The 26,853-nt window shown below is 37.6% G+C and overlaps 1 protein-coding gene across 4 annotated transcripts in view; it reads right to left on the reverse strand.

Moving 5' to 3' along the window:
* Positions 1–26,853, reverse strand: part of LOC132785489 (sialoadhesin) — a 92,303-nt gene that overhangs the window by 47,566 nt on the left and 17,884 nt on the right. For all 4 annotated transcript variants that reach the window (XM_060791612.1, XM_060791611.1, XM_060791610.1 and 1 more), the window contains exon 2: positions 13,744–14,520. In XM_060791612.1, the coding sequence (XP_060647595.1) occupies positions 13,744–14,104 (361 nt within the window). In that variant the 5' untranslated portion in view covers positions 14,105–14,520. The remainder of the gene's footprint in view (positions 1–13,743; positions 14,521–26,853) is intronic.

Below are 26,853 nucleotides of genomic sequence, written 5' to 3' on the forward strand. Positions count from 1 at the left end.
TATGTTTTTTTTTTTGTTCTTTCTCTCTTTTTGGTTGCTTTGCCTTGCATTTGCCTTCACCTGGATTTCTACCCTAAAAAGTCAGCACCCCAAGTGTTTAATTTGCATTAGTTCAGCTAAATATAGCAAGTTGTGTAAACTTCTAGAAATCACAAATTTTTATTGTGTCATAAGTTCTGAAAAATGCTGAACAGTAAATCAACTGTGATAATAAACAAAATATGATTTCAAAAATATCTTTTGGCTTAATAAGTCACAATAATACAATATGAACGTCAAACTGGAATATTTAAAAATATTTCGCTTGAATTATGTTTGCCAAAATTAAGATCTTTAATGCGTAGGGAATGATTTTTGACAGCCTAATTGATTTTATGACAACAGCAAAAAAAAAGTACGGAAGAAAAGTACATACGACTGTGAAATACTTTCCATCTTATAAAAATATACCAAATTAATATACCCAAAAATACCAAAAAAAATACCGGAATATTAAAAAATATAAAAGACTATACCATAGTACCATATTCAAATATACTGTAGAGTATAAAATATACCGAAAACGGTATATTTAGTATTTTGATAGAGTATGTAATTTAAAATATACCATATCGTACAAAATACACCGAATATACTTAGCATATTAATATAGCACTATATTTAAAATATACCATAGAGTGCCAAATATACAGAGTGCCATATTCTAAAAATATACCAAATTAATGTACCGAAAAATACTAAAAAAACATCGGAGTATTTCAAAATATAAAAGACTATATATATTAAATCAATATAGTACCATATTAAAATATACTGCAGAGTATAAAATATACTGAAAATGCTATATTTAGTATATTGATAGATTACTTAATTAAAAATATATCATAGAGTACAAAATATACCGAATATACTATATTTAGTAAATTAATATATTACTACACTTAAAATATACCATAGAGTACAAAATATACAGAGTGTACAATATTTAGTAAATCGATATAGAACCAAAAATACCGAAACTGCTTTATTTAGTATATCGATATAGTAGAACATTACAAATATACCGTAGAGTACAACATATACCAGATATAACAATATCGTTCTACATTAGAAATATACCACAGAGTACAAAATATACCATATTGTCAAACAAAAAATACCAGATGCAAAAAGTTTTTATCTCTGACTATGAACAATTTAGTCATTTTAAAATTCCCCATTTACATGCCTCATTTTCTCTTAATTATCAACTAATTTTATGTGTCAACTGTTTTTTAAATACTTTGACTTCAATGGACAGCAAACTTGTCCGCTTAAAGTAAATGGAATTTACTGCGGTGCCAAAACGAAGTTTCACAATTCAATTTTCAATATGTAAGCAGCAACAGCAGGAGGAAAAAAACAACAAATTGCAAAGAAAATTAAAGTTGATGCGGCGCCACTTTTGGCTGCAAGCACTCAGACACCAAGAGCAACACGAACAGGAGCAACACGAAGAGCCGCAACAGCAACAGCAGCAACAACAGCAACAGCAACATCAGAGGCGGCAACAACACGAAGCGGCAGCAACAGTAGCTGTGACTCTGCAACTGTTACCGGGGCGAAAATCAATTTAATTGCAGCTGACAATTAAATTTACGCCGAATTAACGGCGACACTTTACTTTTTTCGCTCCAAGAGAGAAGAGAAAGGAGAGAGAGAGAGAGCGAGGGCTGCTCTCCAGCTGTTGGCTGTTGGGAGGCCGTGAAGCCAGACAAACGTCGCGCTGATTTCTTGTCAAACAATTTTTTAATCAGTGTCGCTTCAGTGGCGATGTCCTCGACAACTCGTCGAGGAGGCAACTGCTCCTCCTGGCTTGTGATATTTAATTTCGTTTTCACATTTTCACATTTTCCATGACGCTTGGACAAGCTGCCGTCGCCTTCTCTGTTGTTGTTGTTGTTGCTGCTTGCCACGCATATCAGCTGTTAATTGCCTGCAGATTTTTGAAGTCCGAAGCTGAGTCACCGAGTTTTTTTTTTCTTTTCGGGTGCCAGCTGGCCTCAGCTTAATTTGACAAATTCGCATGACTCGGCTCGAGGCTAATTAGGCGCCGCCTTGGCCGATTTCGACTTTGTGTTGGACACTTGGACAGAAATTCCTCGAATCGCATCGTTACATTTTATGCACTCCATATGCATAAATGATAATAACAAACAATAAGCAAAGACAGCAAGTTTGTTGTTGCCATTGCGTAAACAAATAATTAAAATAATGAGGCGCATTTGCAGTTGCAGCTGCAGCAGCTGCGTTTGCCATCGAAGCAAAGCGAAGCGAAGTCAAGCCCTGCGTTTAGCTGGGAACTTAAAGTTTGGCCCATTTTTTTTTGGGCCTGCAATGTGTTGTGCACATGCTGTCGAAGCTTTTAATTGTTTCTTTTGTTTTTGTTTAACAAATATGCGTCAGCTGTGCGACCCCCCAAACAACAACAAATATGTAACTAGAAAGCGCGATTGTTCCTTTTTGTTGCCGCTAATTGATTTATTTACTCTGCGCAGAGTAAAGGGAGGAACGAGGAATTGAGGAAGGGAGTGCGTGTGTGTGTTTTGAAATAAGTAATTTTATGCTAATTTGCCTGTTAATCATGCTGCTCGAATATCTCACACTCCTTCCAACGTTCTCGCCCTTTATTCGATGTGTGGCACAAATGAAGTGTGAACTGTTGGCAGCCTTGTTGTTGTTATCGTTTTTGCTGTCGTCGTTGTTGTTGTTGTGCATTGATTGCTAATGAGCATGAACATTTAGATGATTTAATGCGGCGCCTTTTCACCCCAAAAGAATAACTTGAATGCTGCCCAAAGCTGCTTCTTCTTTGTTTGGGTGTTTGCCATAAACCAAATTTGCAGCAAGTTCAATTCCAGGGCTCAAGTGTCGAGCCCCTTTTGCCCCGTCTTTCAAAGCTCCATTGACAATATATCAAGTATACGCTACGCTCACTGCTTGTAGCTTGTTTATGGCCACGCCTTGCAGCTGAAATCGAGCCTCGGCTCCCAGGGACAACTGCTCTTGGCCTTTCCCCAGCTGCCACATTGGCCAGACTGCCATAACTCAGAGGCGGCGCATTCAATTTGGCTGCAGCGCTGCTTCGTCACACCTCAGACACTCCGCAACGCCCCAAAAAACACTTTGCCATAGATGCTTGTCTATGTGTTGGTGTGTGTGTGTGTGTTGGCCATTTTGTAGCTATTTTATTTTATATTTATTTGGCGCTTCTTTTGCCATTTTGTGTTGCTGCTGTTGCTGTGACATGGTTGCTGTTGCTGCTGCTGTGTTGGCGCTGCCACGTCTGCTGAGCGACAAAATCCGCTTTTACGAGTTTATTTATATGCAAAATATGTAAATTTACGATGCCAACAACAACAAGCAGAACCAGAACGACGTCAGCAAATAAGGCTTGTAGTATTTTATGCATAGTACTGCATACTTTTGGGCGTTGTGTGTTTAGATTTACAAGTGCGATTCCAATAGATCTCCAGCCTCTCTCTCTCATTCTCTGTGAACTCTATTTAGTTTATGTGAACGTTGAGCAGCGACAACAATCACCAACATACACACACACACACACACAGAGACAGACATAGAGATATACAAACTTATGACCACATTGAAGTGAAGCTATGCGATTGCTGAGCAATTTTGACGCAAATGAAATGAAATATTTTTGCGTGTGCGTCCAGCAATAATTTAGATAATTTTTTTGTTTTTCTCTGTTTTCTCTATTTGTTTGTTTGTTTTTTTAATTAAAGCCACAGCTGACAAACTATGCGCAATTTTGTATTGTTATTTATGGTCCGTTGACGATAAATAAATCGAAGCGGCTGCAACTTAAAATGCAGCAAATGTAATTCGCTATAATTTATTTACTCCGACTGATACTATTTATGGCATTTAGTTGTTGTTCTTTCTATCTCCATTATACAATTTTCAATTTGCGACAATTTATGGCAACATATTATGCAAATCCAGAGCCTAATCACCAGACTTGGCAAAGCAACAGAGCAAAGCAGGAAATGCACTCGACTATTAAAGGCTTCTAAGAATTCTAAGATATAAAATAATGCTGTTTATTTTGAACAGCTTTTTAGATAACAACAATATGGAAATATAATTTATAATTCATTTTAAAAAAATATTTACTAATATATCAATTCAAACTACCTTTTTTTAGTACTGCTACAGGGTATTGCAAACGTACTGTGTGTGTAAATTAAAATTTAATAAAAATGCAAATTACACAAATTACAGCCGCTGCCTGCGTCTGCATGCAACGCCCATTTCCGTGCCGCAGGCCACGCCCCCTTGCCGACTAATTTTCAATTAACGCTTAGATAAAAAAAAGCGTTGAGTAAAAACACACGGAAAAGAATGAGAACGCGTGCCAAGTCAAAGGGTCAACATGAAAAGCCAAAGCGGCGAACTCAAGTGGAAAATGTTGCAAAACAATTGAAAGGGAGAGAAGTGGAGGAGGGGAAGTGGAAGGGGAGTTGCTGTAAAATATGCACAAACGAGTTGATTACATGTCTCAAATAGATTTGCCAACAGAAATTTCCAACGAATTGTGTTGCGAATTAGCAGTGAAAGAAGCCAAAGCCGAAAGCCAATGGCAAAAGGCCGTTTTGCTTGGCATGTTCAAGTGATAAATTCAATTTTCCACTTGAACGCCAATACACCCCTTCTCCCCTCCTCTCTCTCTCTCGCAATGTGTGACTAATGGCGCTTGCTTGTTTGGCGGCGGCAATCAAACAGAAATCATAAAGGCGTGTTGCCCAAACATAAACATAAACAGGCGCTCTGGATCGCCGCCTCGAACAAAAGGTCACAGAAGACCGAAACCCCCAAACCCCGCCTCCCCGAACTTTTGGCAAAAGCGCATGCCGGGCAGCGATAAAAATTACAAAAGCCCAGTCCGAGTCGGAGTCCGAGTTTGAGTCCGTGGGGTGCACTGAAGCGTGGCAGCTGCAGCTTGGCCTCTGCCTCTGGGTCTACTAGTCGTATACATGATACGCTGCTGCTGCTGCTAGGCGTGTCGAGGGTCAGTTGAGTTGCCCGTGAATCACAACTCACAAAACATCAACAAAGAGCAGTCACAGACACGCACTTCACTTGAGGTGAATCACAACGGAAATATCCTGTAAACATCAGGAGTTAATGGCATTTAGACTGAGTCACGCAAATGGGAATAAGAATGGGTTAAACTCAGCTAAACTGTGCCTGAATATGTCCACAATTAATTAACGTGACATGCAAGCAAAGTTAACGAATAATATTTAAATATAAATAAACAACTACAAAGTTCCTGCCACAAAATTAATGTTAACTTGAGCAATTAAAAGTTGGAAAAAAACATACGTAAAGTCAAGACTGCAACTGAAGATGCCACAACGAAAGAAACATTTCATTGCAGCGGTTGCTTTTATTTCACATTCCTTTAAGCTTACACTAGAAGAAAATTATAAAGTCTAAATCTTTGTACCAAGAACTTTAAACATGAAAATGTTTATGTTAGAAAATACATCTTGATCTTGAAAAACATTTTATATAAGACCCAAGTTTTTAGTTCTAGTATTTTAGCATTTTTCGCATTTTGTAGAATAATGTTTTTAGTTTTAAGAATTTGATAGAACAAAGTGCGCTTAAAACAAGCAAAATATTGAGAAATTCTTTTTATAATATTATATATTTAATTAGTATACCAAAAAAGCATAACGTTGCGGTATTCTTTTTAAAATATAGCTCATTAATATAGAGAACGATATCTGACATACATCATAGGCATATACAAAATGTATATACTGCTACATTTAAAATATACCATTCAGCACAAAATATACCAAATTGTCAACTTATTTCTTGAATAACATGTTGACAAACTACCTACAAACAATTTATCTTTAGAAATAATGCTTGACCTTACAGTGGTCTAGTTTTAAAAACATAATTTTTAATACGAATGGCTTCAGAAATTTGTCTTTTTTTTCAGTGTATCTCTGCTACCCTCGCTGTTGACAGTGATAGAAAGAACCCTTCAGGAATCAAGAGAATTTAATTAAATTGCATTTTAATGAAAAGCTTTCGCTATTAAGTGGATCAGTCGCAAGTGCTTGGAAGACCCTCTTCCAAACAGTCTCATAGTTTAGGGTATCGATGATGTTGTTGGTTGGGGGCACAAAAAGCTATATAATTACAGTGTAAGAAGTATGGCGGTGACATTTCCACTAAATCCTTGCCAAGCTACAGTTGAGTGATTCGGTTTGATTCAGTCTTTTTTTGACCAGTGGCGTTTTCAGTTGGGCTTTTAATGCGATTTTGGCATGTGCAGACGAAAAGAGGAGAGAAAAAACGAAAAGTGGCCAAATAAAAGTGCTCATAAAATTGAATTTTTTATGAGTGCCTTATGCCCGAAAGGGTTAATTTCGGGGTAAAAATAACCCCCGTGAAGCGAAGCGTTAAGCGAGCGAAAGCAGAACGCAGAAAGCAGAAAGGCAACAGCAAAGGCCAAATCATGTTGACGACAAGAGCAACAAACGATGTTGGTTATTTGGCAGGAGGTTGTCTCGCCATTTGTTGATTCACACCTTTTCAAACGGGGGCATGGCACAACGTTGATTAACGGAAGCATTACTCACTGACACAGAGAAGAGGGGTGAGAGGGAAGTGAAGGGGGGACTCGCTCAATCAAGTGCAAAATGCAAATGCTTCGAGCAGCTAAAAATATCAACACAAAAGGATGTTGTAGACTATAAAAGTGTGTAGCTTGTAAGTGCTGCGAGTCTGTCTCTGTCTGTCTCTTTAACTCCCTCTCTCTCTCTCTGTCTCCCTCTCTCTCCCTTCCTCTCCCTCCCTCTCACCCCCCTCCCTTTATATTCCTTCTTCACTCTCCATTCTTGGTGTTGCATTTATTGCGCTTGTTAGGGAACCGAGACGCAGCGCAAGCAAGTTAAAAAGTCATAAAATGATATTTATTTCATTTCGTTGCCGCGTAATGCGGCACTAACTGGGCGGTGGCTGCCTCGCGGGTGGCATAAGCAGCCACTAAGGCCAGAGCTGAAGCTGAAGTCGAAGCCAGCAGCTGCAGCAGAGTCCAAGGCGAAAAGCAGAACCAGAAGCAGAAGATGTGCTGTAGATTTGCCTTTTATGTGAAATTTATATTTCAGCGCCCGAATGAGCAGCAGCAGCAGCTGTTGAAGAGGGAGGGGAAGAGGCAGGAGAAGGGGCAGAGGCAGGAGTTGAGAGTCGGCGAATAACAAAGAGCGGATCTGGTAAAACGGGGGCGTGGCAGCAGCATTTTCACACAACTATTTGCCGCTTTTATAGAGTTGAAGCTTTGACTTTTTGCCAGTGAAGAAGAACGAAAAAACGGAAAAAAACAACGAAGCTGTAATGGGGGAAAAATGTTGAAAATGGGGAAATGCCGAAAATGGCAATGGAAATGCGAGTGAGCGCCATCGTTGTGGCTTTTTAATGTTTTCTTGTTAAAGTTTATTGAAAAACTTTGGACAGTCACGTTTGAGTAGTCAGCGGGCGCAGTAACTTATAACTCTCCACGAACACATATACATCTATATACCATATCTGTGTATATATTCGTATCTGATCCGTGGCAGGCCAGAAATGAAACAGCTGCACGAAGTGCACGCCCCAACGCCCATGAAAGTGGAGCAAAGCGATTTCAACAACAGCAAGAAAAAAACTTACAAAATATTACATTTTTTCCCGCTTTGTTTTTGGCTCAGAGAAAGAGAGAGGAGGGGAAAAGAGAAGAGGGGAGCAATCATGTTCGTTCATAATTGAAATTTCGCGCTAAACAGGAAGTGGCAGTTACTCAGTAGCCACTTGTTGTTACTGCTCTTATTGCTTATGGCCATGGACAGACAGAGTTCGCATTAGGGCGCGTTGCAGTTTCAGTTCATAAACAACAACGACAAGATACACACAGAGAAATGCAATAGAAATAGCTCGAGCTATTGCAAGTGCAATATTTATGGACGGCGGAAAGTGCATTGAGGCAAATGAAGAGAGCACATGTTTTGAAAAACATTGAGGAAAATCGCCAGCGGACGAGGCCAAGCAGCATCTTTTGTCTTCGCCTGAAATATATTATTTTGCTGGAAACAGCAAACAAAACAACACAAAACATTGTAGACACAAGTTGAAATGGAAACAAGAGCATGGGAATTGGAAATGGGAATGGAAATGGGAGTGAGAGAAATCTTGGCAATTCTGCGTATGCATTGTTAGAGTCGTTATTTTTATTTATTGTATAAGCTGCTTTATTTGCCAGAGACTTTTTCCATGTGCTAAGTTATGATAATGGTTGCAAACACTATGCAAACATAACATTTTTTGTTTACACATAATTTTCTATATATAGTTATAAATTGCTGCCGAGTCATATTTATTTTATTTTGATATAAGATAAGTGCATATTGACAAACTATTAAATATAAAGAGTACAGCTTTTTAATATTTCGAAATGGAATTATTTTATTTGTATTTTGTTGCCACAGATTTTCACAGATTATTACAAAATTAGAAAATAATAAGAAAGAGTATTCAATTCAAAATACTGAAATATACCAGGGTCACTTGGTTACATTCAAGATATACCAGATTGTAAAGTATATACCAAAAAATACCGAGGTACCACATTATAATTTTATATCGTTGTATTCAAAATATACCATATTGTCAAATAACGAGATATACCATAGAGTCATTTGGAATATTTATATACTGTGACATTCAAAATATACCTTTGAACATAAAATATACCAGATTGTTAACTTGTTTCTTGACTAATATGTTGACAAACTATTAAAAATAAAGTATACAGCTTTTCAACATTTATAGCTGTCAGTTTTCAGACTCAGACTCAATTATAGTTAGAAAAAAATAAGAAATAGTATTCAATTCTATGTTTAAATACCGAAAAAATATACTGAACTATTATATGGGCTTTTTTAGCTTTTTCAAAATATATCAACCACTATATTGAAGTTCATTTGGTATAAGTATCTTTTTACTGATATATTAAAAATATACCATTCAGTATGAAATATACCGGATTGCCAATTTCTTTTTGAATAAAATGTTAATAAACTATTAAAAATAAGGCGTATAGCTTTTTAATATTATTTTATCGGTATTTTCTTGTCACAGATTCAAATATTTAAAAAAAAAACTTGTACTATAGAGTTTTGTCGATAATAGCGATAATATACCTAATTAATATACCGAAAAATACTGAAATTTACCATTTCATTCAAAATATACCATTCACTATGAAATATAACAGATTGTCAATAAAAATTTATGTTTTCATTGTTAAAATTAAGATTATTCTATTTATATTATTTTGCCGCATCTTTAAATAAATGAGTAACTAATCTGCTGTCTTTATTTAATATTGTTCTCAGTAAAAAATACTTCATTTTTTGTTTAAATTTGCTTGAGGTTTTCAATAAGTGTAGCTTGCTATCAGTTCACTTTGCAGTCAAATGTATCTCAAAGATACACATTTAAAATGCAGCTTAGGCAGCGATTTAGCCTTAGCCTTTTATGTATATATGTGTTTGTGGGTTAGTGTGTGTGTGTGTGTGTGTGTGTGTGTGTGTGTATTTGGGTGTGTAAACATAGCTGCTGTGCCTTGAGTCGACTCGATACTGTGATTTATACTTTATTTCTTTTGGTCCTGTAATGTTATACCATCTATTGCATTCCTTATAAACTATCTTAGCATCTCTTTCACTCCCTCCCTCTCTCTCTCTGTCTCCCTCTCCTTCTGGCTCTGTCACATGCGCTGCGTATTATTCTATGCCATTTATTTTGCCTCTTTCTGCCGTCGAGCGTTTGCGTTGCGTCGCTTGTCGTGCGTCCTCTGTCGTCTGTCGTCTGTCAAGATGCATCGCCAGTTGTTTCCACTTTGTATTCCTCTCGGCCGCGCTCCCACATCACAGAGAGGGGAATGGAGAGGGGGGTGAAGAACATGCAACAGCATCCTTGCACGTACAGTGTGCACTGTGACATGTGCTTCCTCTGTTATATTTCTGTTCGCTTCGCTCGTCGTCCCCACAATATTTCTGCTGTTATTTTCCACATGTGAAATTGAACTTTGCATCTTGGCGCAACGTGCCAGCTACATGAATTTTATTCTCCCTCTCTCTCTCGCTCGTTGCTTTTTTTTACCACGCTGAATGCCTCATCCGTTTGCTGCACTTGACTTGTGGCGCTTCTCCCCCTGTTTTGTCCCCCTTCCTCGCTCCCTTTTGCTGCTTGTGACGTTGTTTTGACACTGCGAACGCGCGCGCGTGTTTATAAATAAATATATATGTATCTGTATCTGCAGATGTATCTGCATCTATGTGAGTGTATTTCAAAAATATTTCCACGCTTCTTTTGCCTTGCGGACAAACACACACATGTGTCGCACCCTTCTTCTGCTGCCTGCCTGCTTTCTTGTTATGTTTTTCCCTTTGAAGTTCATAAAAATTAACAAAAAATCAATTTACAAGCACAAATGACGCGCTGATGAGGCGCTTCGACTTCAACTTCAACTTCGACTTCGACTCTAAAAATGTTGTTTACATTGCAATTTGAGCATTGCCTCTGATCCGAGCCGCAACCACGCCCCCTTTCCCTCACTTTTGCCCCTTTTTTGTTGCTGAGGGTTGTTCGACGTTAGTGTATTTTCTTTTGTTGTTGTTGTTTCTGCCGCGTGTTGATTGCCCATCAAAACAAAGCCTGCAGCGGAGACACAGCTGGAGATTTGCATAGTCAACAAATCCAGTGCTAATGCCAAAGAGCTTCAGTTCGATAGACGTAGCTCTACTTTAACGTGCAACACAACTACGTGCTACGTGCAACACACACACAAAGTCGACAAAAAATATGTTGTGAACATAAAAATAGCGACGATTATGATGAAAATATTCATGCGACAAACGGAAGCCGTTGCCAAGTGGCAAGCAGCGATTGTCGCAGCGTGTATTCTGTCTATGTTGCATGCCCCATGCTCATATTTTGTTGTAGTTGTTTATGTGGCAATGTTACGCAGCACATTCGACTACCACTTAAAGCATCATCAGGCAAACGTGAGACAGCAGCAGCATGTGGCAAAGTTGACTTTGAATTTGCTCAAACAAAAACTGAAAACTTGAAATGGAAATTTTCCGCAGCTATTCTCAAGTGGCCTGGGCAGCGCCCCGTTTTGCTAATAAAGCAGCACACATAATTAAATTTAATGCGCAGACTAAAGCCAATCTAGCAAGTAGAGAAAGAGAGAGTGAGAGAGAGGGCGAGAATCTAAATCCAAGCATCGAAATTCAATTTAATACAAAATCCCGCGCATCGGCAAACGAAATAGAAAATGCCAGAAATTGTGTCTCGCTCTTTGGGCCACAATTTATGACAGGATTTGGCCCAAAACCGAACAGCAGCAGCAGCAACAAAAGACACAAGACAGATGGATAGACAGACGGACGGACAGACAGACAGACGGATGGACAAATGGAAGGGCAACAGACAAGAGACAACACCCCAAAACAGAAAAAAAAAAAACAAGAAAATATGCTGATGTCGATGTCGAATTATGATTTGTTTTTTTGTCGAGTGGTTGGAGGGAGAAGAAAGAACGGAAAGAGAGTGGAAAATAAGGAGGTGGGGCATGCTAAAAATGTAACAGGGAACAGAGACCTGGGTCGCCATGGGAAATGAGATATGACCCAAGTTGATGTTGCTGCTGTCGTTGCCTCAAGGTTAGCTCAGCTCTACAAATAATCTGAGCGTAAACTACAACAACCAGTTGATGGCATCGTAAAAAGCATGCCATATCACACACGCAAACACACGCACACACACTCAGAGACAGACACACAACATACAACACTCAGACACATTCGCTCGACCTCGCAAATTATAAAGTTGTTTGGCCAAAACTGCTGGCTGGCAAGTTTCCCTTCAAGTTTTTCGAAATTCCCTCAAAAAAAAAAAAGAAGCAAATAAAGAGAATGAGCAAAAAAATGTTGCACGTTTTATGTAACGCACATTGATAAGCATTTTGGCAATCGTTGAATGATTTGCAAGTTTGCACAAAATGCTTGCACAGCCACCATTTTGTGCAAACGTGTGCGAATACCCCGAATCCACATCGAGTTTCCTTCTTTCTCTCTTCTCTCTCTCTATTTTTTTGGCATACTTTTCAATCTCATGCTGAAGTAGTCTGAGTGTGTGTAGAGAACAGAAATCGCACTGACCCCGAAACTGCCCTCAAGCAGAGCTTTACATAACTCAACTTAATATATTTATGATCCGTTGCCAGTCGAAGGAAGATAAGTAAAAGGAGCCCACAAAAAAAGTATGTATTGCAAATCATATAAATATGATTTTCAATCAGTTTTTCATTTCGCCTTTAACTCAATAAAATCAATATCAGACTAATGGAACGCACATATTGTAGATTTTTAGTGACACAGTTGATGTGTTTTTCTATGTTTGCCTGTCCAGCAATTTAAACACAGAATAAATATTTATAATTTATATTCCATTTGTTTTAGTCAAAAGTTTAAAGTTGACTGTAGAAAGATTTCTTTCATATTCAATTGAAATGGGGATACATAAATAAATATTTATATTTCTTATTCTATTTGTTTTAGCTAAAAGTTTATTGTTGGCAATACAGCTTTATTAAAAGTCTTTCACATATTTAAGAACAAAGTTTATTTTTCAGTTTAAAAAGGATGAAAACGATCAAATATTTATAATTTAAATTCAATTTGTTTCACTTTTAGTTTGGGGTTTCTAATTGTAGTATTATTTTTACTGCTAAAAGTTCATGAGAACCTTTAACTTATAATATACTAAGAACATCTCTCTGCTCTTAACTTAAATAGATGGAAACTGAGGAGTTTTTATTCCATTTGTTTTAGTCAAAAGTTTAAAGTTGACTGTATAAAGATTGCTCACATATTCCATACACAAACTTGTTTTTCAATTCAAAAAGCGGAAATAAATATTTATATTTCTTATTCTATTTGTTTTAGCTAAAAGTTTATTGTTGGCAATAGAGACATATAAACAAGTCTTTCACTTATTTAGCATGAATATTTATTAAGAATTTATACTGAATTTGTATCAGCTTTATTTTAATGATTCTAGTTGGAGTAAACTTTTCCGATACTGCGCAAATTTATTAAATATTTTTAGCTTTAAGACAACAGAGAAATATATGAATAACTCACATGAGAAACACTCAAGTTTGTGTCTCAAGAAATTCCTATTTTATTTGTTTCAAGAATTTAAAATTTACAATAGGCTTCCTAAACATTTAAATAACAAATATTGCCTTTTAATTTACGAATTATGTTCGAGTGTCATACTCAACTTCATATTAGAAACATAATAACATCTCACATCTTAAAAACTCTAGCTTCTCTTTTTATACTTCATTTTCTTTTACCTTTAGTTCAGAATTGTTGGTTGTAATATTCTTCTAAGATTGCTACTCAAATAAATAAATAACTGCAACATAAATTGTTGGCACTATTTTATATAAAGTACCTCTAACATATTCAGTTATGTTATAAGCTTGCCCAACCATCAAATTAAACGAAATAAAGTCGAGTTAAAGTGGACAGTGTATTTTCGTGTTCAGAGTTTGCTACGTTTTTGTTGAAGCACTCGTCGTGTAGTTAATTCGTTTGTACTTACTGTTCTTTTGGAAATCCTGTGACTCCTCCTCTGCCAACGTGCTCGCTGGCAGCAGGCAGAGCAGCGACAACAGCACAAGGCAGACTATTGAAACCGTTTTGCCAGTGTCCAGATCCAAGCGCAATCGCAGTGGCAACTGCAGCGTCGTCTGTGGCAGTGGCAACATCAACTGGGACAACAGCAACGTGCACCTTCTGCGTGATTTTCGATGTGTGTTGTGCTGTTGTTGCCGCTGTCCATATGTTCGTGATGTTGTTGTCGTTGTAGTTGTTGTTGTTGCTGTGGTTGGTTGCATGTTTGTTGTTGTTGCTGTTGTTGGTATTTCGTGTGGTGCTGTTATTAAAAACTGCATGGCTGTCATTGCGTTGTGCTCGAACGCAGAGACGCCTCGTCATTTATGTGCAGCGAGAGAGCTTCGAATTTGGCCCGCAGAAAAAAAGAAGAGAAACACAGTCAAAGCAATGAAACTGAAATCGAAACTGAAAACATGGCAACAACACAGCAATTCCGAGTGCCTGATGAAGCTGATGTTAATAAACTCAAACACACACACACACACGCAGTCTGCTGCTGCGTATTGTGTTGTTCGTTGTTGGCTATTTCCGTTTCCGCTTCCGCTTTTGACTTTAATGAAGCGCCAGCGAGCCTTTAGTTGGCTTTGACTTTGCAGAGTTGCGCACATAAAAAGCACATTTCAACTGGAGTATGTGGCATGTGTCCTGCTCCTTTCATTGGCATCTTAATGTCCTTTTACATGTTTATTTGCACTTTTATTGCCTGCAAATAGAAAGAGGGGAAAAAAAACGTGAGTATTTTTTTGGTTGTATGTGATATAAACAGACAACTTTGATCCATTTCTGCTTGTGAAATATGAAAAGTGCTAATAAAATTCTTTACTGACTTCCCTTCGCTCTTACACTCGATCAGAGCTCGTAAAATCGGGTTCAAGGGTTGCGAGTCAAACCGAAATTGGATGTTTTATGCCTGCCGAACGCATCGATGAAGTGTGATTAATGGCGCATTTCAATGTGAGGCTCGTAATTAAGGCAACAGCAGCCATAGATTTATGTTGCTGCCACACAGCTGCCACAGCAACAGCGAGATACACCTTAAACCCCTGAGGGAGGAAAGTACTACTAACATTGTTGTTGTTGTTGCGATGGTTGTGCCTTTTAATTGCGTGCTTAGCGCAGACCTTGGTCATTAAACAACGCATCAAAATTGATAAACTCAACCCTCCCACCCATCCGAAGTTAGCGATGCGTTGCAGCCACGCATGTGTCATGGCTTGTTTGACTTTGGCTGGCTGCATTAATGGACTGCGCCTGGTTGCGACAAGCGCGTTGACAGGCTGCCTCAATGATTCCCCCCAAACACACACACACACATCTGACTCACTGTTGTTGCTGTGGCGAAGGCTCACCTTAACCCAGAAAGCCGCGCTTGTAATTATGCAACATTCTGTGTCTATTGCGTATGTGCGTTTTTCGGTTCGCAGCAGCAGCAGCAGTAAGTCTTAATGAGCGAGGGAGACACGCAAAAAAAAAGAAGAAAAAAACAGAACAAGTAAGAAGGGTACAGTCGAGTGTGCTCGACTTTGAGATACCCGTTACACATTTTGAGTAGAAGCAAAGGGAATTAATTTAAAAAATGACCAAAATTTACTGGAAAAATACTGAAAATATACCACAGAACATACTTGGTAGATTCATATAGTACATCATTCAAAACTTACCACACATTTTAAAACAGTGCGATATTAAATTTAAAATATACCAAAATAAAATACCATAAAAATACTAAATATACCAAAAAAATATATATATAAAGCAAAACAGTGCGGTATTTATTTTAAATTATTCCAAATCAATATACCGCTAAGATACTAAAAATATACTAACAATTCTATTTGGTATATTGATATATTCATTCAAAATATACCATGTCCATTTTGAATAAAAGCAAAAAACATATACCACAAAATACTGAAAATAAACTAAAAGGTAATATTTGGTATATTGGTATATTAATATATTTTAAATATACTATAAAGTGTAAAATAAACCATATGAAAATACTATAATTATACCAAAGGGTTTATTTGGTATATTAATATATTCATTCAACATATACAACAGACTGTAAAATATACCAGATTGTCAACCAAAGCATATTTGCATTTTTCTTACATAACTTCTACAATTTGTAACTATACAAACTATAGTTATTATTGTGTTTACCAAAATATTTTGCTCTGTCTCTTACATACATTTCATGAATACCCTTCTACCCTAAGGCTAACGGGTATAGAAAACAGAAAAAGTTCATAAATTTTTATGAACTTTCGAGAGAATGAAATGTGAGCAGAAGCTTCTCTTCGCTCTTCTTCTGCGTTTCGCATTTGCCATTTGCATTTATTTGCACATTTACGTACATTTCTCTTTTCGACCCCATAGAAAGTTGCTTCCTTTTCGATTCGTGTTACCTGTAAATGAATGAACAAACACTCCAAACGACATCGTCGTCGACTCAGACTCAAACTGAGACTGAGGCAAAACTTTGCTCATTAGCAAATTTCAGACTGGCATCATATGCTACACTCTCCAAACAGAGAGAGGCTCATAACATTAGTAGTTGCTGCTGCTCTTGGCAGTTAGTTAGCATATTTTATTACTGATTAATTAACTTGGCAGCAGCAGCAGCAACAACCGAAGCAGCAGCTGCGATTGTCTTATGTCCTTTAATTGGAAATGTTGTCGGGTTCGGACAGACAAATGGCATATACGAAAAGCGTTGCTAATTATAAAAGTTTGCCCTTCGGGACACAACAACTCGAGGTGCAACGTCAGACAAAACATTTGACAAGGCATCGACAGCTGTGTCTACATATCAACTGCTGGAATAGTCTGAGCTGTTATTTCTCTAATTCGACATATTCATCAACTAATTGAAGTCTGACCAAAAACTGCACCAACATCAAATAGATTTTGTTTATTTTTGGACCTCCGTCCGTATTGATTGGTGGCTCACAGGTGTAGCTCAGGCTTTGGCCTGTAACAACATTTGCTTACAGCTTTGCCAGCTGCCAAGAACATGACCTGAGATTGCGAATGCGAGCCTTGAGCCTTGTCAAATTACCGCAGCCACTCCATCATGTTTAATTCAAGCTCTGGCAGGTGCACAACGCACACAAACAGACAGACAGAGAGACAGACAGACAGAGAGACTGACGGAGAGAGAATGCGAGACGGAGACTGTGTGTGAGATGGAGTGTAAATTTATGGGGAGGGAATGCTCAACTTTGCCATAAATGTTCATCATAATGTGACACAATTTCCTCAAGATTTAACGCTGCATAAACCCAAGGCGAATCAAGCATACGCGCCGTATGCCGACTGCTCAATTCGCATGCCTCATAAAGTCAAAGGCACATAACCCGTTTTATTTCATTTCATATGGGGGTGAAGTGGGCGTGGCAGCTGACATAAATTTTAAAATATTATTATAATAATATTATACTATATATACATATATAGAGAATACATAATAAATTTAACTGCTAGACGCGTTGCAAAGACATTTTTATCAGACACATCGCAACTGACTTTGCTTTAAGATGCAATGTAGTATGCCAGTATGTGTGTGTGTGTCAGTGTGTGTGTGTGTGCTGATGTGTGCTATCATAAGCATGCGTCTGACAAGCATAAGCACCACTGCTGTCACTGTCACAGCAAAAGCAACAGCAACAACAACAGCAACAGAAGCGGCGTTATTACACCACGCGGCATACTTTTAGCGCCACTCAAAGCACATTTCACTTTCCTTAGTCACATGTGTGCGCAAATAAAAGTTGAATTATGACAAAGGCATGCATCAGGCTGCGACAACAATAACAACTATGGCCTGATAATGCGCTCTTCACTGGCTTCTGTCTTCTCCATGTGTGTGTTTACTTAGTGTGCGTGTGTGCGCCGTTTAACATGTCGTATGCGCAATTTGTGAAATATGCGAACGCTCTGCCAGCCAGCATGAGCAATAAGTTTGCTCTTCTCTCTCTGCGTATGTGTGTGTAAGCAATTAGTTGCCTTTTCAGCCGAAATAAAAGCAAAAGCAAATCGTGCAAAAGCAGAGTTCAACTCCCGCTCGGGGCGTAACCAAACAAACAGCAGCTCATTAATATCCTTTATGCGTTTATTACAGCCACCCGGCATCTTATGAAATACATTAATAAATACGTTGCGCTCAGGGAAGAGCAACTACAACTTGCCCAAAATACTAATTAGACAAACAGCAACAACAAAAAAAAATAGGAAATCGACTCACGCATGGAAATCCAAATCAATCAGTTAACGCAATATTCTTAATTGCTCTAATTCGTTCACTTAGCCGAATATCATTTATTTTTGCATCCTAATTGCCAAGCATGAAGCAAAGCCATTCATATCAGCATTCACTTCTTGACTCTCACTCTCTGCGAACTTATTCAAAGAAAATTTCTTACCTATTTAAACATATTTCTACTCATGGATTTTCATCTTGAAAGTTGCTTAGTTTTTCCTGACTAGAAAAATGTTTACGAAATGTTTAAACGCATTCTTTGGCTGGCCCCAAAACAAATCGCTTTTAGACTGTTTAAGTTTTGTTTGGCCATTTCTTGGAAGGACCAAAGAAAAAAGGTTGCTGCTCGTCTAGTCGGTTTCTCTTTTTTCTTATCAAAGTTGAAATTCATTGCTAAAGCATTTCTTTTTATTACTATGATAACGAGTAGGAAATTAAATAAGATCTTTATCAGGGTTCAAGGTGTTTGTTTTAAGTAGGTGCGTGCCTGATTGCTGCTTAATATTGTCTATAAATATTTGTATTCTTCTGGCTTTTAAATATATTTGAGTTGTTATATGTGTAAATATTATGGCAGCTCTACAACAAGAAATAAAGCTACAGTCGAATTTGAATAGACGCAAAACAGAGCGGTATTAAGTTCAAAATATACTGAATTAATAAACCGCAAAAATACTAAAAATATACCAAATACAACAATAATACCGATATTGTACTACATTCAAAATACACCTGATTAATATACCACAAAAATACCAAAATATACCAAAAGTGATGTTTGGTATATTGGTGTGGTGTTAAGTGCGAAATATACCAAATTTATAAACATGAAAAATACTAAAATGTAACATACCATAACATTCAAAATACACCTAATTAATATACCACAAAAATGCTAAAATATACCAAAAGGGATGTTTGGTATATTGATGTAGTGCTAAGTTCGAAATATACCAAATTTATAAACCTGAAAAATACTAAAAATATACCCGAAGCTACATTTTTATATTTATATAATACTACATTGAAAATATATTAAATTTATATACCGAAAAAATACTGAAATATACCAAGAGCTGCATTTGTTAAATTAAAAATATACCAAGATCACAAAATAAAGTAAGACCCGTAAGACGTAGGCTTTAAGTATAGATATGCTTTGAGTTAAGCTTTTCTTATGCTTTATGTTCCTATATGATAATATAATGAACTAAATAAGCCCAATTTTATTATCGTTCATCAAACTCTCCTTTTTGATGCGAATCGATATTTTGCACAAATCAAATTTCTATATATATATTTTTTTCCAATTTCCTCTTTGCTGATCTCCTTCAGTTATTAACCAGACACATGCTCGGCTTTAGCCAAGCGATTTGCAGTCGAAGCCCATTAAATTATGTATGTATGCAAATATTTTTTTGGATTTTACGTCATGCGCCCACTTCAGACACCACTTTTGCACAGAACTCGAGAGGGGATGTTGGAAGAGGGGCGGGGGTGAGGTTAGAGGTTACTGCCAAAAACTGCGGCCTTTGCTGTCATTCACAGGCCACCCTCAAAATCCAGTCAACACCCCACGACAGTGTGATGCTCTGACAGCTTCATATAAATAAAGCAAATGCACAGACAACGCCACAGCGGTTGCTCATTGTTGTTGTTGTTATCCTTGTGATATCCTGGCACTGTGGTTGGCAGCAAATCCACCTTAAATTTGACAACATGCGCGCCAGTCGAACAGGTGACGCAGCTGTCGCTGATTTGCAGTCAACCTCTGACCCCGCTGCTGCTCTTCTTTGTCTTCTTTGGAAGTTAGCCCTCCAACCGCTGGGTGTCAATCAGAAATGCCAAATTATTTATTTAAAGTGGTTGCACGGGGTGAGGAGAGGAGACAGAAGTGAAGTGAAGCGGCTTAAAGTTTTGTCGGAAAGGTTGAACTTTGTTTGATATTAATGAGGCGGCATTTGTCAGCGATGAAATTTTTGCAATTTAAATTAACATCAGCTGCAATTAAATTAAACGTTTTTAATTTTCAAAAATATTTGCACGTGGCATCGCCCCCCGTTTTTCTCCTCGCCCATAGAACGCAAAACCGAACCCAAATTTGAATTTAAATTAAAGTTAGTTTGGCAGGCGGGCCGCATTGAAACGCCTTTTAATCCTTCAATTAATATTCTTCAGCGTCTAACCTTTCATCCCCCCTTTGGCCGGCCAAGAAATGCGTGGCCAAATGTGACCCAAAGTTGCCTGAACCTAAACCCGAACCCTTTTCGTGGTTGGAATTTCTTTTGCTTCTTTTACACAAACAAAACACACAATTATTTAACGCTTGCGACTCTCGCTTACCATTTAATGCATAATTTATCTTTAAAACTAAAACATTTTACTTGCCATAATTAAGCTCGCATTGAGCGAGGGCGTTTGCTTCGCCATCGACTTCGACTTTGCCTTCGCCTTCGACTACAACTGAGTGAGGTTTTTTGTTGGCCCAAGTTTCGGCTTGTCACCTGTTTAATCAGCCAAATTGTAACCGCATCCAATGTAAACAAAACAAAAGGCAGCACGGAGACAGAGACGGACAAAGGAAGTGAACGGGGGCGTGGTTATTTCATTAAAACACATGACAGCGCCCAGTCTTTGTCTTCTGTTTGGTGTCAGAGCAGCCACCACTGACTGACTTTGTTTGTCTTTCATTATTTATTCTCTTATCGCAGCACAAAGATAAAGTCTTTCACCCACACACGACCAGAAAAGAAATGCTTGTAATTAATTATCCCCTTTTTAAAGCAACTATTAAAGTCACCCACACACGTGGCGTATGCGTATTATTTGCAGAGTTAAGCTACTTCTGACAGCTGAGGGAATTTTACCTGGCTCGCTGCTTCTTGTCATATTAATTAGAAAAATAAACGAAAAACCACTGCGAGCGTTGACGAATCTGAAGCAGGAGCAGGTCAAAGTCCGCAAGCGTTTCGAGGAAATTCAAAAACCAATTATAGAATCCACAGGGAGCTGTGCTTCAAGCTGGCCTCTGCTAATTAGCTGCAGCTGGCAGCGGAGTCAACGCGATCGACCACGAAAAAACAGACTGAGCTGACAATAACTGAGCTGTAAAGCGAACGCAATGAGTCTGCTCGACGCTAGATGGCGCTAGCAACAACTCCAGAGTTCCTAGGAATTTTCTAAAAATACAAACCTCATTTATTTGTGCAGCAATTTTAATGAAATTTCTAGCATAATTAAAATAGTTGATGAGATATAAGTAATAGAAATTTCAAGATGATTCCTTAAGAAATGTCAAAGATAATAGACTCGTTTTCTTCTTCTGTTTACAGGGTATAAGCATAGTTTAATTAATATGCATAAACACAAATGCACATTTGGCTTTTTGCGTATGCTGCTGCATTTGTTGATGCGAGTTGATTTTTAATTAGCTCTGGCTAAAAATACGCATCACGAATGTGGAAAAGCGCGCAAAACACATTCGAGATTCTTGACATATTGCCAACAGCTGCAAATGCGTTAAGAGAGAGAGATGGGGGGAGAAATGGTTGAGGCGTAGCCACGCGTTGTTTTCATGGAAAATGCATTCGGGGTTTTCCACAGCCAAAAGTCAAACAGATGGGCGGTCAGCAATTGAATACGAATTGAAATTGAAAATGCAAATACAAATACAAATTCCACAAGGTTGTGTGCTAGCTGCGCTTAGTTATTGTTATCGTTATCGTTATCGGCCACTTAGGCGACAGCCAAAAAGTAAACAATTTAATGTGCAAAGTTTCTGGTCGCTGCGACAAAACGCAAAACAACAAGCAATCACAAGAGGGAGAGATGAAGAAGGAGCTGAGAGTTGGGATAACAAGCCATAGACGAAAGTTTTTTGGGCAATCATTAAAATTCATTTCCTATCGACAGTCAGGACAAACACAAACACACACACACACACATGTTATAGATGACGCAATTTAGTTTGAATATCTATAGCAGAGAGACTCCTTCGTGCTTTCAGCTTCCAGCAGCTGCCATGAAATAGAAATATATATATATATATAGTATATATATATGTATGTGGCTTCAGCTAACCGTAACGTCGTTACAGTTGTGTGTGACAGTGTGTGTGTGTGTGTTTTCACAAGTGCCTCGCAGCGATTTGAATGCGGCAATTCCTTTTGAATTGATCCCAAAAGTGACCTTTGATTCTCGATACGATTTCAGTCATTTTCACATGGCCAGGGCCAAAAGTCTCCAGCGAATTTTACTAGCTACACACGCTCGCACACACACACACACGTACACACATACACAAACTCTTGTGCTAACGGGAACAAGGGCCATTTTGTTTGTATAGTTTAAGTGCCCGCATTAGTGGCGCATATAAATTTTGTCGCTCGACTCGACTCAACAACAATTCGCAGCGCGAAATGCTGAGAAGTGAAAGGAACGAAAGGGGGGACAAGCAAGGAAAGCGGGGGTGGGTGGAAAAAGGGAAAATGCTTGTTTGGGCGACAAAAGCAACGAAACGAAGCGAAAATCAAACTAAAACTTCGCCACATGAAAATCATAATTCAAACGTTCAAATCAGCACACAGATTGTTCCTGTATGTGTCTCTGTCTATGTGTGTGTGCCTTTGATTGTTTAGTGCTGTGTGTGTGTTGGTGTGTGTGTGTGTGTACACAATGGAAACTATTGAAAATACGTAAAGCCTCTTTGGTTGCCTGCTGCCTGCCTAGCGGCATGTCCTTGTGCTGCTTCTGTGATTTCTGCCTCTGCCTGTCTTTGACCCCCATCGCTCTCTCCCTCACTCTCTCTTCCTCTCTCTCGCTCCCCGCGAAAAAAAGGGCAGCTGCTGCTCCACACTTTTTGTCCCCCCTTTTTAGGCTTGGTTAGCGTGTGCGTTTTGTTTTATTGCCTCGCTGACTGGTTGCCAGGCTTTTGCTTTTTGCAAACACTTTCCCCCGGTGGTAAAGGGGCGTGGCCAGCTCCCATGCTTCGCAGCCCATTGTGTGGGGATAATCGAAGCCATAAATAACAGGCGCGAACGCGTTTTTTTTTGCTCTCTCTTCTTGGCTAACAGCAACTGTGACAACAACAACAACAGCTGGCAGCTGGGAGAACAACAATGCAAACAAGCAATAGGCTCCACATGATAACAAAAGTGCCAAAAGTGACAAACAGCGGGCAACTGTCAACCTTCCCCCTCTCTTTTTCCCCCCCTTCTTTCTCCCCTCTCCTTAACTCGTTAGCAAATCCAATTTGTGCGTGTGTGTCAACAGTTAGACTGCACTGTAACAGTTACTGCCATCGCAGTGCACAGACTACGACTCTCTCTCTCTCTCTCTCTCTCTCTCTCTCTCTCTCTCTCTCTCTCTCTCTCTCTCTCTCTCTCTCTGCTAATAAAGTCAGTCAGAAGACGACGCCGAAAAACGCACGGGACACGAAAATCGCATGCGACATGAAAATCGCGTGCGTCACAGTTGTGACACAGTTTTGAGTTTTTGCCTCCTTTTTATACCCGCTACCCAAAGGATAGATGGGTATTATAACCTTGTGGCTCCAGGAAATGAATGTTAAAGGCTTTTGGCGTCTCTTATCCGATTTTTGGTAAATTGAATAAAAACTTTAGTTCTAATAATTACTGAATATTTGGCTGAGATCAGATCAAAATTGTAGAAGTTAATAAGAAATACTTTTGAATATACAATCTGGTATATTTTGCACTATATAGTATATTTTGAGTGTGCAACTATGTCAATATACCAAATATAACATTCGGTATATTTTTAGTATTTTTGTGATATATTAATTTGGTATGTTTTGAATGAAGTACTTTATGAATATATCAAATATACCATTTGGTATATTTTTAGGACTTTTTGTGGTATATCAATTTGGTTTGTTTTGAATGTAGTACTATATCAATAGATCAAATATAGGCTTTGGTATATTTTTAGTATTTTTTTGGTATAATACTTTGGTATATTTTGAACGTGGTTTATCTATGTTTATACATTAAACATGACCTTTGATACATTTTGAGTATTTTTGTGTGTATATGAATTTGGTATATTTTGAATGTGACAGTTTATTAATATACCAATGTATATACCATAGCGTTTAGTATATTTTTGTAATATACTAATTTGGTATGTTTCAAATTTAATGCCCCATTGTTTTACTCTTATGCTCAATGAGTACCGGGTATCTCACAGTCGAGCACACTCCATCGTAGCTTACTTGTTCTGTTTTTGTAGTTGTTATTGCATAAATCAATTAAAAATTTACATTTCATTCACACAATAAATAATTTGCATAACAGCCGCAAGCTGGGGAGACAGCACAAAAAAAAAGTTGCACAAATAAAACTTGAAAATATGAAAAATAATAATAGTAAAAAGCCAAAAGCATGCCGTTGCATAAACATTTTGCAATTAATTATATCGTTCACTTATATAATATTCCGTTATTCTGTTGCATTAACGTTTCGCATTTGCGCATTGCGTCGCACTGCACAGAAATGTTAATAATTTAATTTTTCGACCTGTGAATTCATTTACACTCGGATATTATTCAATTAAACACTCCGAAAAAAGTGCCATCGAAATAATTCAACAGCTGAACGAGTGACAAACTTGCTGCACACGCTCTCTGTATTAGCATATTCCGACATTTTAAGCCACTCAAAGCTCTCCGCGTCAGTGTCAATAAATATGTTACACAATACTCATCGCAAAAAAAGTGAACATGATTTGTCCCACATTTCGATATGTTCATAAATAAATAAACAAGATGGAATTGCAGCAATTTACACATCAATTTAGCGATAATCGTTGCGAAAGTTCTATTGTAAAAAAATTGGGGAAAAAAATATTTAATCTATGTGAACATTTGTGAACAGACATTTGGAAATAGTTCAACAATGAAACATAAATAAATGAATTTATATTAAAAATGCATTTATATTCAATTAAATATAGCAATAATATTAGAAACATGTTGTTGAAGTGATAAGTGAATCAGTTATAATAGAAGGTAGTATGAATGCATCTGTTCATTTTATTAGGAAAATATTTATAGGTACTTCGGAACAAGTGAGAAAGTGAGATACCCGCTACCCCTTTTAAATAATAGGAAAACAGTGCTGTATTATTTTAAAAAATATACCGACTTAATATACTGTAAAAATACTAAAATATACCAAAAGCTAGATTTGCTATATTGATATACTACAACATTCAAAATATACCATACTTATTTCGAATAAAAGCAAAACAGTGTTGAATTATTTTAAAAATATACCATCAAACTACTAAAATATACCAAAAGTTACATTTGGTATATTGATATGGTTCGACATTCAATATATACCATACTCATTTTGAATAAAATCAAAACAGTGCTGAATTATTTAAAAAATATATAAAATTAATATACCAGCAAAACACTAAAATATGCCAAAAGCTATATGTGGTATATTGATATAGTATTCAAAATATACCATACTCATTTTGAATAAAAGTAAAAGCAGTGCGGTATTTATTTTAGAATATACCAAATAATATACCTCAAAAATACTAATATATACCGAAAGTCATATTTGGTAGATTCCGTCTACTCATTTTGAATAAAAGCAAAACAGTGCAGTATTATTCTTAAAATATATGAAACATATACCATGAAAATACTGAAATATACCGAAGGTCATTCGAAATATACCATAGAAGTCGACTTATACCAGTTTATAAAAGCATTTACAAAAAACTCGAACATAATATAATAGATTTCTTGAAGAAAAATATATTAACAAACTTATAAAAAAGAAGATAAATTGACAGCACAATTTGTTAATCATAGATGAGAAGAAAACATTAGTTGAATTAAAGTTAGTTAGTTAGTTTTAGTAGAAGCAATAGAAGAAGTAAAATTCTAAATAGTTGTATCTCTAGCAGCAATAACTTACACGCTGGCTTCGGCAAACATTTATGTTTTTGGGGACACTTTATGGGCGAGCAGTTTGGAGTTCGCCGTCCGCGTGGAGTGAATATTTGCATAGTTGAAGTGCTCACATTTGCATTTGCATATAACCTTGCCCAACGAGAAACACAGAGGTGGGGGAACAAGATGAAGATGAAGACCAAGAGCAAGAGCACGGTAAACATAAATCGCTGCTGTGTCTGGTATAATTTTAGACCTGAGGCGAGCAAGATGAAGGAAGGAATCGGAATACCAGACAAGCGTCTGGGCGGCAACATTACTGGAAAACGCACAAAGCGAAGTTCAGGAATTTCGTCAGAGGCTAAAACGTTCTGGAATTCACAACGTTGCAGGAAAGTTGAGTTGTCTCCGAGACCACATCGAAGAGGGGCTGAGGGACAGCTGTCGATTATCGGCAACTAAGTACTTACTAAAGATAGCTTAAAGTTGAACGAGAAAATCCATTAAGTTTTTGTCAGGAGAGCAAACAAACAAATGAGAGCAGCAGATGCCAAAGGAAATGTTATAAAATAATATTTAAATAAATCAAAATTGGCCGCAAACTATTGCCACACTCGAGACAGAGATAGATATAAATGTATCTCAGCATGTGTGTGTGGGCAGAATTGTTTGTGTTTCGAGGCAAACTATTTACTCACTTTGAATACGACGAGACTGAAGCTGATGCTGAAACAGAATCTGAATCAGAGAATCTGAGCATATTTTACAACGCATTTCCATTTTGCCGCAAAATAAAACACACAGAAGATACACACGTTGCGGCGGCAACAAACCGACAACAG

The sequence above is a fragment of the Drosophila nasuta genome, chromosome 2R (assembly GCF_023558535.2).
Source record: "Drosophila nasuta strain 15112-1781.00 chromosome 2R, ASM2355853v1, whole genome shotgun sequence".
In the NCBI taxonomy this organism is placed as follows: Eukaryota; Metazoa; Arthropoda; class Insecta; order Diptera; family Drosophilidae; genus Drosophila; species Drosophila nasuta.